Source organism: Bufo gargarizans, chromosome 1, assembly GCF_014858855.1.
Source record: "Bufo gargarizans isolate SCDJY-AF-19 chromosome 1, ASM1485885v1, whole genome shotgun sequence".
In the NCBI taxonomy this organism is placed as follows: domain Eukaryota; kingdom Metazoa; phylum Chordata; class Amphibia; order Anura; family Bufonidae; genus Bufo; species Bufo gargarizans.
In genome coordinates this window covers 209,906,989-209,921,586 of record NC_058080.1, presented here as the reverse complement: position 1 = coordinate 209,921,586, position 14,598 = coordinate 209,906,989, and the positions used below count along the sequence as shown (strand labels likewise).

Below are 14,598 nucleotides of genomic sequence, written 5' to 3'. Positions count from 1 at the left end.
AAAATGTCACGTTTAGAAACAAAGCGAATTTTCGAATTGAATACATTGCAGAAATTGTCTCCCCCTCTTGAAAAACAAAATTGTCTTTTGTCCATTGTTTTTAAATTGCTGCAAGACAGATGGGACTTATAAATCAGTTCCTTTGAAGAACTTGTGAAGACTATCAAAATTCCAGTAAAAACGCACCGGAATCGCATCAAAACCGCATGCGATACTGATGCGTTTTTTATACTATATGATCCTAAAGGAGGTGCTAAACAATTGTATGAAAGATCTTTTATGCATTTGATTGCTATCACCACTTTTTAAAGTTTTTGTATATTCTGCATTTTTATTGTTTTTTATCTATTTATATAATTTTATATTTAGAAATTTAAGATGAGGAATGTATATTTGAATAATATTATTAAAACATGCTTTTAAAGTAAGAAACAACATCTAAGGATCCCAATTCCCAAAAAAGTTCGGATTCCAGACCAGTTCTTTAGATATTCCTTACCCACTATAAAAGGGAAATAGGAACAGGGGGATGTTAACCACTGAGGAAGGGGTCATTGTCTTAAATCCCCAAAACGCGTCTGGTATTAATGTCCCCCCATCAAGAAATAGGATATTGCCAGATTGAGGAGGCCTGGACATACTCATAAGTACAACGAACTGCTAAAGCGAAAAACCGCCATCATACAAAATACATCAATCCCACGTGGAGCCAAACAACCTATTGGCGCGAAAATAAAGTTCGTACAAACAGCCTTTGAGACCAGGATCCAATAGATTACACGCCGAGTCGAGGGCCCACTGTCCAGTACAAGACCTCCGGTAAGACAGTGCATATCCTATCCAAGCGATCGCTTTCTATACTAATACAGCGGGACGCCACTGTGCGCACAAGCAGTCGAAATTTCGTTTACATAGACTGTTTAAGGCCATACATGCCTATGTTCTCGATCACAGGAATTTACATGCACTAAAGAACTGGCTATATTTCGGTAGCAAGCGATTATTTATATTACCAGTATTTCGCACCGAAAAATTATATCTATATGCCAGAGGATTGACTACACGCTGACTAGTATAATCGACAACAAGCGATTATTCCAAAAGACTAAAATTCTGCATTGGAAAAACGCATTACTATCAGTGAACAATACAGTATTCGAGTAACATCGAATATCCGAACTTATGGTTTTAATTATTCGTATATTGGGATCTTATTCATGTTGATATTATTCTAACCTCACCACCAGTATGCTCTGCTGAATTTACATTATTGTTAAATTTTATACCCCTTGTTGAATTTTATAACATTGTCGAATTTCATATCATTGTCGTTTTTTTTTTTGTGTAAATTACTTACTCTATTATATATTATGTTTAATAAAATATCCTTTTACTTATAGAGAGTGCCCCACTTCAATTTTTTAATTATCAGTTCGTCGCCATTCCCTTTGGGCTGGCGACAGCTCCGCGGGTATTGGTGCCGCTCATGGCGCTTCCTAGCACCAGGGGAATATCTCTGTTGCCCTACCTGGAGGACATACTGATAAAGGCTCCCTCTCGTCCCCAGGCCGAAGTCAGCGTCGGGATCACTGTTCAGACTCTGCAGCAGTTCGGCTGGCTGATCAACTTCCCGAAGTCCTCTCTCCAACCTTCCCAGAGGGTGACCTTCCTGGGGATGATTCTGGACACCACTGCAGCCCGGGTATTCCTTCGGGATTGCAAGTTCTCACGGATACGGGAATCTGTGTCTCGCCTTCTGCATTCCCTGTGTATCTCCATCAGGGAGTGCATGCAGGTTCTGGGGCTTATGGTGGCCTCCTTCGAGGCTGTCCCCTTTGCCCAGTTTCACATTCGGCCTCTGCAACAGGCAATCCTGTCCTTCTGGGACAGGACATCGAAGGGTCTGGACTCTCAGATCCGCCTACCTCCTCGGGTTCGCATGGAACTCCCGTGGTGGCTGTCCCCTCAGAATCTGGCTTCAGGGAGATCCTTCCTCCCAATCTCCTGGACAGTCGTCACCACCGATGCCAGTCTCCTGAGCTGGGGTGGCGTTCTTCGGGCTTGGACGGTTCAGGGGGTGTGATCAGAGGAGGAAGCCCGCCTTCCGATCAAAATACTGGCGCTCAGAGCAATTTTCCGCTCTGTCTCATTGGACCCCCTCAGCCGCAACAGGGTGGATCCGGGAGAGTGGTCTCTGCATCCGGACGTATTCGAGGACGTCTGTCGCTGTTGGGGCCGCCCGGACATGGACCTGATGGCGTCCAGGCTCAACAACAAGGTTCCCACTTTCCTGGCCCGAGCTCGGGATCCGGAGGCGTACGGTGTGGACGCTCTGGTTTCTCCGTGGCAAGACTTTCGCGCTGCTCTGTCTTCCCACCACTGCCTCTACTCCCAAAGGTTCTTCGCAGGGTCGCGGCAGAAGGGATCCCGACCATACTCATCGCCCCCGATTTGGCCTCGCTGCGCCTGGTTCTCGGAGGTCACTCGGATGCTGGCAGACGTTCTGTGGCCTCTTCCTCTTGAAGAGGAGGGGCTTCTCAGACTGTCGTGAGGACCATGATAAGAGCCAGGAAACCAGCTTCCTCCCGGATATACTATCGTACCTGGAAGGCCTTTCCTGCCTTTTGTGAGAAGTTAGGTGTTTTTTCCCCTTCGCTTCTCCGTTCCGGTGGTCCTCTCCTTTCTCCAGTCGGGTCTTGAGATGGGAATGTCCCTGAGCTCTCTGAAGGGTCAGGTCTCTGCTCTGGCTATTTTCTTTCAGCAGTCTCTAGCTCTGCTCGGTCTGGTGAGGACCTTCCTACAGGGGGTGGTGCATTTAGTCCTTCCGTATGTCCCTCCCCTGCCCCCCTGGGATCTGAACCTGGTTCTGTCTTCTCTCCAGACCTGCTCCTTTTGAGCCCCTGAGGGACATTTCCCTGAGTCTTCTCACTTGGAAGGTGGTCTTTTTGGTGACCATCACCTCTATCAGGAGGGTATCTGTGCTGGCCGCCCTTTCCTCCAAGGAACCCTTTTTGGTCTTCCACAAGGATAAGGTGGTACTGCGCCCAGTCCCTTCTTTTTTGCCCAAGGTGGTCTCGCCTTCCACCTTAATGAGGACATAATCCTGCCCTCTTTTTGCCCTGCTCCGGCGAACACCAAGGAGCGCGCTCTCCATTCTCAGGATGTTGTCCGTGCTTTGCGGGTGTACCTGTCGGTTACTGCCCCATTTCGCCGCTCGGACTCCCTTTTTGTGGTTCCCGAGGGACCTCGTAAGGGTCTGGCGGCCTCCAAGGTCACTGTGGCTTGGTGGATTCGGTCGACTATTACCATGGCCCATCGGTCCCAGGGCGGTGCGGGCCTCCTGGGCTAAGCGCAATCGAGCCTCTACATCACAACTTTGTAAGGTGGCCACCTGGTCGTCCTTACATACCTTTACCAAGTTCTACCAGCTGCACTCTCTGGCGTTGGCTGATGCTGCCCTAGGGCGCAATGTATTGCAGGCTGTGGTTCCTGTTTAACCGTTGGACTTTTTCCCTCTGGAGGTGTTGGTCTCCCACCCCATGGACTGCTCTAGGACGTCCCATGGTCTGTGTCCCCCAATGGAATGGGCGAGAAAAGGAGATTTTTTTGTGAAACTCGCCTGTAAAATCTTTCTCGTTTTTTCCATTGGGGGACACAGAACCAACCCCTCCTGTAACAGACAAGAATGGGTGGGAGCTAGCTATTGGGACCTTATGGTTAACGGCCTGATGGCGGTATTCCTCGGTTCTGTTTTCTTTATTAATAGTTGGTTTTTGGTCTCCTTCTCCTACTGCTTTTGCACGCACTGAGGTCCTCCTGTTGGAGCATGGGGGTATAGCCAGTGGAGGAGGAGCTGGTTTTTCTTATTTGCATAGTGTCTCCTCCTAGTGGTAGCCTAAGCTATACCCATGGTCTGTGTCCCCCAATGGAAAAGACGAGAGAGAGATTTTACAGGTGAGTTTCACAAAAAAATCTCCTTTTCTTACAGTCTGTGCACCAGAAACTGAGGTCTACAGCAGCTAGCCACAATAGTGGCTTAAACATTTTAGTAAATACCCTTAAATTTGACTCTGGATTGGTGGAGTCCAAACTCTTTACTGATGGTTTAGTAACCTTTTCTGCTAAGGCCTCATGCACATGACCGTGTGCTGGCCATGCCCATTGCAGTCCACAACGCACGGGCACTGACCATGTGCCCGCCGTCTATGGACCCGGACCCATTCACTTGAATAGGGTCCATGATCTGCATCAGATGGGCCGCACCACCAAAATATAGTGCATGCAAAAAAATCCTGTTTTTGTTGCCATTTTCTGAGAGCCATGTTTTTTTTATTTTTCTTCCGATCATGTTATGTGGGGCTCATTTTTGGCGGGATGAGTTCACGTTTTTAATGATACCATTTTGGGGTACATAGTACTTTTTGATTGCTCGCTATTATGCTTTTTGTAAGGCAAAGTGACAAAAAAAGTTTTATTTTTTTTAACGACGTTCATCTGATGGCGTAATGCTACTTTCACACTAGCATTTCTATTTTCCTGTATTGAGATGGTCATACTGTAGGCTTTCAATACCGGGAAAAAAAATGCTTCCGTTTTGATTCCATTCATTGTCAATGGGGACAAAACGTAACTGAACAGAACAGAGTGCTCCAAAATGCATTCCGTTCGTTTGGTTGCCCTCCCCAGTTTTTAGTTTTTTTTATTTATTTATTTTTTTATTTATTTTTTTTTATTTATTTTTATTTACACAATCTGACACAATAGAAAACTAATCTGTCAGTTCATGACTGATCTGTGTTGGCAATGTTAAAGAAAAAATAAAACCGCATCCGTTCATAATGGATGCAGACGGTTGTATTCTCAATAACTGAAGGGTTTTTGCTGAACCCTGCCAGATCCAGCAAAAACCATAGTGTGAAAGTAGCCTGAATCATGTAGATCATCATCTTTACAGATGTGGTGATCCAGAATAGGTCTAACTTTTTATTTATTTATTTTTTTGCAATCTTGCACAAAAAAAATGCAGTTTTTGTTTTGCCATTTTCTGAGAGCCATATTTTTTAAAATGTTCTGCCTATGGGGGGCTAATTTTTTGTGGGATTAGTTGATGTTTTCATTGGTACCATTTTGGGTAGATCATATGATATTTTTATACAGCAGGTCATTACCGACACAGCAATATCAAATATGTTTATTGTTTCCAATCTTGCACAATAAAAGCATTTTTCCCCAAAAATCTTTTGGCTCTCAGAAAACAGCGACACAAAATTTGTTTTATTTTTCTGCCCATCGTCTTGTGTAGGAGCTCATTATTATTTTTTTTTTTATTTTTTATTTTTTTTTTTATTTTTTTTTTCAGGATGTGGACATTTTCAGTGGTACCATTTTGGGGTACATAATTTTTTGATTGCTCGCTACTACTTTTTGCAAGGCAAAGTGACCGAAAAATGGCTATTTTAGTGCCAATTTTATTACTTTTATGGTGTTCATCTGAGAGGGTAGATAATTTAATATATTTTTTTTTTTCTATTGTATATGGCTTGATAAGGAGAAAGGCTGCTGATCGAGCGGGTGCAGTTTCTATACCTGCCCAATCAGAGTGCCATAAGTGTACGATGGCTGTATGGAAACGCTGGTGAAAAATACCCATAATACCGGTGTTCCCTATCTTCATAGAACAGCATCATGTAGTAGATACCATGGTGTTAGCAGTTATGTTAATTTAGCTAATGAATTTTCGGAGGATTCAACACAGATCACCTTTCTTTAGACCATCAATATTCGAGAGCTGGGTGTCCTAGTCTAAGCAATCCCACCTGTCACCTGTTTGAAAAAACACCATGTCCCCTTCACTGTTTACCAGGCAAAGCTCCATATTTTTTGTAGAGACTGTGCCATTAGCATGATTGCTACTTTTAGGTTGCTTTGATGATCTTGTTAGATGGTGGCCTAGAGCCATACAGTGTTAGATCTTTTCTCAGTTTATAGGATCATTCGGTATGCATTTCAGATTAATACTTTTCTCCTGCATACAGGTATGGGCTGGAGTGCCTGTTCAGATTTTATAGCTACGGACTGGAAAAGAAATTCAGACCAGACATATTCAAGGATTTTCAAGAAGAGACTCTGAAAGATTATGAAACTGGTAATAATCTGAGGTTTTAATTTTTGATTCAACTATCTGCAATGTGAGTGCCATATCTCAATAGTACATTTATAATCCAGAATATATCTATATCTTACAAAAATCTAATGACAGCACAGTTTAAGAACAGTTATTCAGTGTGCCTTACATTAGTTTTATTTCTATTTTAATAGGTCAGCTATATGGGTTAGAGAAATTTTGGGCGTTCCTCAAATATGCTCAAACCAAAAATGTGCCTGTAAACCCTACATTACAGAATCATCTGAGCAAGTTCAAGAGGCTGGAAGACTTCAGAGTTGATGTAAGTGAACTGTTCTTATTGTGGGCGTATTCATCAAATATTCACATCATACTTTATACTTTATCATGGTAATAGGTTAAAAACATGTAATGGATTTCCAGAATTATTTCAGACAATTAAGCGCCTTGTTCTGTAATATATGTCGGTACTAAGAGATACTGGAGATTTTTAGTTAGGTTGGGAGATAGAGATGAGCGAATCGATTCATCTTCACCTGCAAGAGGCTATCAGCAATGCTGAAAAACTTGATTAACAGGGTTGGACATCTTGCCCGGCCCTGTCAATCTGCAGGGGGAGTATATTTCAGCAGCGGGGACAGCCCCTTGCAGGTGAAGAACTCTTGTTGAGGAGATAAGTCAATTCGCCTATCACTAGTTGGGAACTTGAAGTGAATCTGTCACCTCCCTGCTGTTAGGCGCAGTACTAATTGTGCTGCCCCTACTGAGTGGGGATCGCAATTTTTTTTCCTCCCACATTCCTAAAACATACTGGTTAATGTAGAATTGAAATTGAGCCTCAATTACAGATTTATAACGTATGCAACCCTATTGTATGTCATTGAAATATTCCAAAAAGAGGTTGCTTAAAACAAAAAAAACTAAGTTTTATTGTTAAATATGCACTTTTAAAAAGGGGAAGGGGGAAAAATAGCACAATGTAGAACAGGGGAAGAAAGCAGTAAGAGGGCCACACTTTGGGTGTGACCCAAGAAAAAACCACTCTGAATTCCACCCCTGTATTAGTAACTAAAAGGTGAACAGTCCTATTAGATATGATAGGTCATGTCACCCAATAGTATCAACAGTGTGGTCTGCAACCCTCTTACACGCGTTCCCCGTACACACAGCCCCAATACACAGCGCCCCTGTGCCATTCAAAACACAGGCGGGGGGAGAGAAACAGACTTGCGCTGCTACAACACTCACGCTGGTGCCACCAGCTGTTGAGCAGCCGTTGCAGACCACACAGTAAAGAGACGAATCTGCCGGCTCTAAACGTTGTTAAACTGCTCTAAACAAAGTTACCGACACCTGTGTGTCTCTGGCTCGTTTCTACAGAAGGTATCATCAGGAGACCACCCTGTAACCACCTAACAACTGAGCAGCCTTAGACCAGTGTATATTGAAACTCATATGCGCGTTCCCCCTCTCTCACTTGGGACAGCGCTTCGGCACTATGATGTCTGTGAAGCGGCCGCCGAAATCTAAACCATTTGAAGCCCATGCTCCACCTACCTAACAGTAAATGGGGAACGCCTCTCACAGCCATGAAGCCGGCAACCACGTAAGCGCTACGAACAGCAGCACATTGCGCCGGCTCAAGAAGCCAAAAGGGATCATATTTCATACACGTGCTTTTTGTAAATGTATGATGCGCGGAAATGTATGACATATGATGCACGTTGGCCCCCTTTGATATAGTGGTGAAGTGCTGTCACCCTATTTGCCTCTCAACATCTATTGCTTAAAGGTTATTGCCTGTAATTATTATAATAATTCATTGGTGGTTATTTGGTGGTGATCTGTATTGATGATCAGGATCCCTTACACCCATAGTGTGGCCCTCTTACTGCTTTCTTCCCCTGTTATAAAGTGTGCCATTTCCCCCCCCCCCCCCCCCCCCCCCCTTCCCCTTCCCCTTTTTAAAGTGCATATTTAACAATAAAACTTTTGTTTTTTGTTTTTAAGCAATTCCTCTTTTTGGAATATTTCAATGAGCCTCAATTGCAGAAGAAAATGGCACCTAGCGCCATTTTACTTTAAAAATTGCTGGGGAAAACGAGATGAAGGATCAAATGACCCTGGAAGGGTGGGAGGGACTTCCCTGGTTGGCCCAGAGGCTGACAAAGTCTGATCAGCTAATCCGGGGGCGAATTCTGGCAGGTCATGCTGCTGAGAATGCAATAGAACGCCATTCTGTGTTTCACTTGCGACAGAACATGTGTTGTGGCTGTGTCTGCCAAAAAGCAGTTGCAAAGCAAACAAGCCAGTAATCAAGCTATACTAGGGACAAACTATAGGGAGGAAGCAGGGAGATATAATTGGGTAGATTTTTGGGCTTTATCAGAAGAGCTTGGCATATAGAGTGAGGGACTGGTCAGTTTGAGTTGTGTGTTTCATAGTTAATACAGAAGTCTTGCTGGCAAGTTCTGTCGTAGTTCATACACTCTTCCTCCTCCCCTTTTTTTTCTTAAAATCTCAGTTTATCGTTTGTAATTGGGCATTTTCAGCGCACTCGGGTTTATCAATATACCCCTGTTGTTAAACACATCGTATTATACAAGATAGCATGCAGTTACAGCCCAGTTGCAAAGACTTTTCAGTAGTAAACAGTGCAAAATGAAAGACCCATGCCTTGTCAGAATGTGGGTAGTAGTGCAATCGGCTGTAGCAGCACCAGCCATCCGGACTTAGAGCAAGCTCAACTGCTGTGTATGTCCCATATGGTGGTTTTTATTCACAAGGCTGACACTCAAAACCACAGCCGTGTGCAAGATCTGCAGGATTATCATAAGCTGTGGGCATTCAAACATAAGTATCAGAGTTCTGTTGCAGCACATGAGGAGGCAGCATCACCAGATCCTGTGAGGAAAAAAGAATTGGCCAGCATTCCAAATTGGAACAAGTCTGTCCTACTCCCACTCTTCTTTGTGGCAGCCAGACCGCATCCCCAAGCATTATAGTGTCCTAATCATCATCATCAGCTGCTACTTGTCCTACTCAGATTCATCTGCTGCAATTTGAGACATCCATAATGGAATGCGTGGCCATGAGAAAACTATTTGCGACCAGCAATTGGCTTGTGTACAAAGTCGCTGGCGGTGCAGTTGCTGCCATACCACCTAGTTGTGGCATATGTGGTGCAGTTCTGGGCCTTCACCTAAATTTAATTCTTCTCCATAGTATTACTACTTCTGGACAGCTGTTAGTAAAAATGGTCTTATTTTTAAAATGTCATGCCGTTCCACGCATATAAGGTGGCCTCACCAGATCCAGTAGGAAAATAGAAGTGGCCAGCAATTGAGAAAAGTCTGTCCTCCTTCTCCCAGTTTCATAGTGGTAACCAGGCTGCATCCACAACCATTACAGTGTCCTTGTCATCATCCTCATTAGTTACTGGTTCTCCTACTCAGACTCCTCTTCCCCCACCCTGTCGCAAGTCATCGATAATGGAATATGTGGCCAGAAAACATCTCCATGTGCTCAGCAATCCAGTTATGAGCAAGCCGAACTCTCAACTGGCCAAGTTGCTGGCAGTGCAGGGGGGGCCGCACTGGCCACCAATGAATTTAAAACTGGGGAGGGAGGGGGGTCTGGCCCCTGCTGCCTGGCAGCACCCAATCAGGGGGCTGAGATCCGCACAATTAACCCCTCAGGTGCGGCACCTGAGGGGTTAATTGTGCAGATCACAGACCCCTGTAAGAGTTCGGGTGGTGCCAGGCAGCAGGGGGCAGTTATGTACACAGTTCTCAGGGAACCATGGGAACGCTTCTGTGTTAGAATATACTGTCGGATCTGAGTTTTCACGATCTAACTCGAATCCGATGGTATATTCTAACATAGAGGCGTTCCCATGGTGATAGGGACGCTTCAAGTTAAAATATACCATCTGATTGGAGAAAACTCCGATCCAATGGTATATTAATAGGGACTCCTGACTTTACATTGAAAGTCAATGGGGGACGGATCCGTTTGCAATTGCACCATATTGTGTCAACGTCAAACGGATCCGTCCCCATTGACTTGCATTGCAAGTCTGGACGGATCCGTTTGGCTCCGCACGGCCAGGCGGACACGAAAACGCTACAAGCTGCGTTCGGGTGTCCGCCTGCTGAGCGAAACGGAGCCATACTGATGCATTCTGAGCGGATCCGCATCCACTCAGAATGCATTGTGGCTGTACGTTTCCATTCGGGGCTGCTTGTGAGAGCCTTCAAACGGAACTCCGACCGCAAGTGTGAAAGTAGCCTTAATTGTGGCACAGTTCCAAACCTTACCCAGAATTTAATTCTTCTGTAAATAATAAGTCTTAGTTTTTGCCATATTCCATTGGCAGATGATCTTAATGGAGCAGTTTTGCACATTCAACAAAATTTTTATTCTTCTCGAAAATGTATTTCTTCTGTATGCCATCAGTTGGACTTTTGGAATTTCTAAAGTGTGAAATGATCTTCTGATAGAGTAATCACCATTGCATTTAGATATCTACCGATTTTTTTTTTTTTTTTTTTTTTTTTTTTTCTTTTGGATCTATTTTTCTCTCTGTGGCATTAGGTGATGGCTTATTCTCTGCATGCTTCAATTGATTGGCCTTAAAGGGAACCTGTCACCTTTAAAAACCATCTGAAGCTGCCAGCAGTGTGTTTCTGACGATTGTTTTATTCCCGAATGCAGATACGGCAAAATCTCCGAAAGCGTTCCTTTATCCCCTGCCGTTGCGCTTTTCTAGACATGCTTGAAGTCAGGGGGCAACGGCCTCCTTGCTTCAAGTCAAGGTAACCACGCTCCCTTCCCTGCCTCTTCGCTGTGACTGACGGCGCTTATGCAGAGAGTTCCGCAAAGCCAGCCAAACTGCCGGCTGTCAGTCATAGCAAAGGGGCAGGGAAGGGGGCGTGGTTACCTTGACTTGAAGCAAGGAGGCCGCTGCCCCCTTAACTTCAAGCATGTCTAGAGAAGCGCACCGGCAGGGGATAAAGGAACGCTTTCAGAGCTTTTGCCGCATCTGCCTTCAGGAACAAAACGATTGTCAAACGCACTGCTGGCTACTCTCAGGTACTGCTGGCAGCTTCAGATGGTTTTTGGAGGTGACAGGTTCCCTTTTAAAGGGGTTATCAGAGTTATATAAACTCATGTAACCTCCTGTAAAGCGCTCAAAATAACATGTATACTCGTCTGTTTTTCCCTCTGCTTCGTCCTACGCTGTGCTTCAGTTCAATTTCTTCTTTTCTATTGCTGTTCCTCGGGGTTCAGTTCTAGGTGCTCCTCCTTTCTCTCTATACGCTACACAGTCCATATTTGCAAACTATCAGCAGACTTTGTTTAGTACCTTCTCTACACTGACGACACCCAGTTATCTACCTCCTCTTGTGACATCAATCCTGCACTACTTCAAAATACCAATGATTGTCCCCTGTCTGTAACATCATGAATATTTCAGTGTATGGTACTCCTATTAAAATGTGGTATAGCCACGGTTATTTTTGAAAATATACTGTATACTGCCACCTGCTGCTGTTTTCCTTTTTTCTCTGTCCACCTCTCTGAGGTGGTCAGACATGCTTAGCTCCATCCTTTAAAGGGAACCTGTCACCTCTACTATGCTACCCTCACTGAGCCTTTCTAAATGTTCATTGTGTCACCCTAAAGATATAAATTGCACTTTTAATTTCATTTGCAGACGAATTCAATAAGTATTATGCATTTTTGTACTTCCCGCCTATTATGCAAATTAACATAAGAGTCATATATTACTTGTGTGACCAGAGAAGAGCAGGACCCTCACTCCCATTATGCCGCTATATAATTATGCATTATTACATTTTTAGCCACCAATAGCTGAAGAATCTGGACGACGCAGACAGCCATCAAATTCTGCAAATGAAGAGACTGGCCGTCGCAGGCACCGCTCAGGGTCTTCAAAGACGGGTGCTACAACCAAACAATCATCTGCTATGCATTCTCAGGGTACCCACAAGTAGACAGTCGATTGCTGGGTTAAGACCTGAGAAAATGCATTTAGAAAAATTGACTCCGGGGTCTACACCCAAGCTAACTGATAATCCAGGGCTTTTTTTGCTTGAAGTGCTTGTGATATTTGTGGAAGCTTGAGCAGCATGACCAGGGCAAGCAATGAAGTTCTTAGTGTGTCTAGTTCTAACTACTTAGACCTCCTATGATAATGAGGATCAATCTCTGTATGGATTATACACATTATAATTTTACCTTCATGGCCCACAACTTTTCCTCTATATCCTAAAAGTGCAGTTACATTTGGAAATCCAGTTGTTTTGATAATGAGAACCACATTTCCATAAACAATCACAGCAGTGCTTTGGAAAGGTAACGTGGTTTTCATCATAGATTCTTTAAAATATGTGAAATCTAAATGACGTAATTTCTATAAGAATATTTAATAACATTGCTATATCATCAGAATTAATGCCAATCATGTATAATGACTATCTCTTGTTAGTCAATTATATTTCATATGCAGTGTTGCTTGATATTCTTTTCAGTAAGAAATATGGGCTAGCCATAGGTCATAATTTTCACATGCAGACTTGACTTGTGATTATTTTTATTTTGAGGTGTGTTTTTTTTTTTTGTTTTTTTTTAACAAAATATTTCTATAATTTTAATAGTTTTAATTTTTTTTTTGTGTGTTAAAGTGAATATGTTCCCTAGAAAATAGGGCTTTGTTTTTGTTTAAACATGTAGGTGCTGATTTTAGTTTCTCTTATTTTTAGACTCTAGAATAGAGCGTTTTACCTCCCCGCGTAAAAATAGGAGTTAAATGATAACAATTTGGCTACTGGCAACGTAGGAGTGTATTTTATACTGTTTATTCATTAAAGGGGTTGGCCAATTTAGACTTCATTGCCTAACGATGCTATACACGGCCTCGTTTGCTGAATTTAAGTGTACATGACTAGTTACTGTCCCCCATCTGTGATAGAGAAGGCCCTTACTGCACAGTATTGGCTGTGTAAACATACAGGCTGGGCATCCTCTGCCTCTATAGGATGCAAGCTGGCGGTGGTCATGTTCATGTGACTGCTTATTACAGCTGTTCCTGGTCGCTAGTACTTTGGAGCTGAACGGCATGTGGACACATCAGGTGCATGTACAGCTTTCACGTAACAGAATCTCTTGTATCTGCGCATGTGCCGGACTAATATACTTGCTGTTAACCACCTGTGCTGAAGTACTGGAATTCCAGAACAGCCCGAGGAAACGGTCACATCGCAGGTGCAATCTTGCATCCTATAGACGTGGAGGATGCCCGGCCTTTACGTTTACACTACTGATACCAGGGCAGTCGGGGGACCTATACGATCACATCTGCAGTACGGTACAAAGTCATACATTGAGCAAACTGTTTAAAGGTGCCGCAGATCACCCAATGAACAAGCAAAACAGTCTCATCAGGCAAATTCATCCTCCATGTCGACACTTCAATCTCTATTCTGCCCAGGAACAATAAATCTGTTTGAGGACAAACAATGGCAGTTCCCATCGCTTGTCTCCATACAGTGGAGGTGATTGCTGCATGTAAATGCGTCTCTTCCCCTCCACTGACAAGCAGGCAGTTATCAGGAACGTATGTTCCCTTCCTGATAATTGTCTGCCCCATCAGGCCATCTAAATCCACCTGAGAGGATTAAACCTAAAATGTCCAACCCCTTTCAACTCAATAGTGACCGAATATGCAGTAAGTGAAGCTTCATGTAGTGATGGGTGCAAGCGGCTATCCTTTTTTTTTTTTTTTTTTTTTCTTTATTCTTTTTTCTTTATTCTTTTTATTTACCAGGTATGAAGATATGTTAAGAAATCATTCAGCGCAGAATATTAGACCTAATAATAAAATGGTGTTAAAGGGTGGACATTCATTTTAAAAGTTCTAGTATATCGCACACCACACAGTTATCTTACAAATGTATTTTTGACTTTCAATGTCTTAAACCAGTAAATACAGTTGGTTCATGGAGTATTTCTTTACATTTTAAACTCTTGCTTTATATTGCATGTAACTGAGAAATGTATGTCTGCATTAATTGTATATAGAAATGACTGAGGCATAAATGATTTGGTTTGCAATTAAGTGACAAAATGTGTGAAATTGTCGCAATTTTTAAAAATAAAAATAAAAAATATATTTTTCTGCAACTGACTGACTCTTGCTTATTTTTCCATTGATAACTTTCTTTAAATTCTGCTGTTATGGACTATGGACACACATATACATCTGCATCATTTTTTCATTTTTATCTGTTCAGTTTTACGAGAAAAAAAAACACAGCAGGTCTCGATCAGTTATATCTCTATCACTCAAATATTCACTTTCCGGGAACTGAATGAATGTGGGAAATTAAGTAGTCATTTAAAATGTGTGTTCACAAAAGCCAGAAGTCTAGCAAGCACCATGGGGGAGC

The 14,598-nt window shown here is 43.0% G+C and overlaps 1 protein-coding gene across 1 annotated transcript in view; it reads left to right on the top strand.

Moving 5' to 3' along the window:
* Positions 1–14,323, top strand: part of LARP1B (La ribonucleoprotein 1B) — a 68,329-nt gene extending 54,006 nt beyond the window's left edge. Inside the window, exons 17-19 of the mRNA XM_044301076.1 lie at positions 6,036–6,145; positions 6,319–6,446; positions 11,992–14,323. Coding sequence (XP_044157011.1) covers positions 6,036–6,145; positions 6,319–6,446; positions 11,992–12,144 — 391 coding nt within the window. The 3' untranslated portion in view covers positions 12,145–14,323. The remainder of the gene's footprint in view (positions 1–6,035; positions 6,146–6,318; positions 6,447–11,991) is intronic.
* Positions 14,324–14,598: the final 275 nt, after the last annotated feature.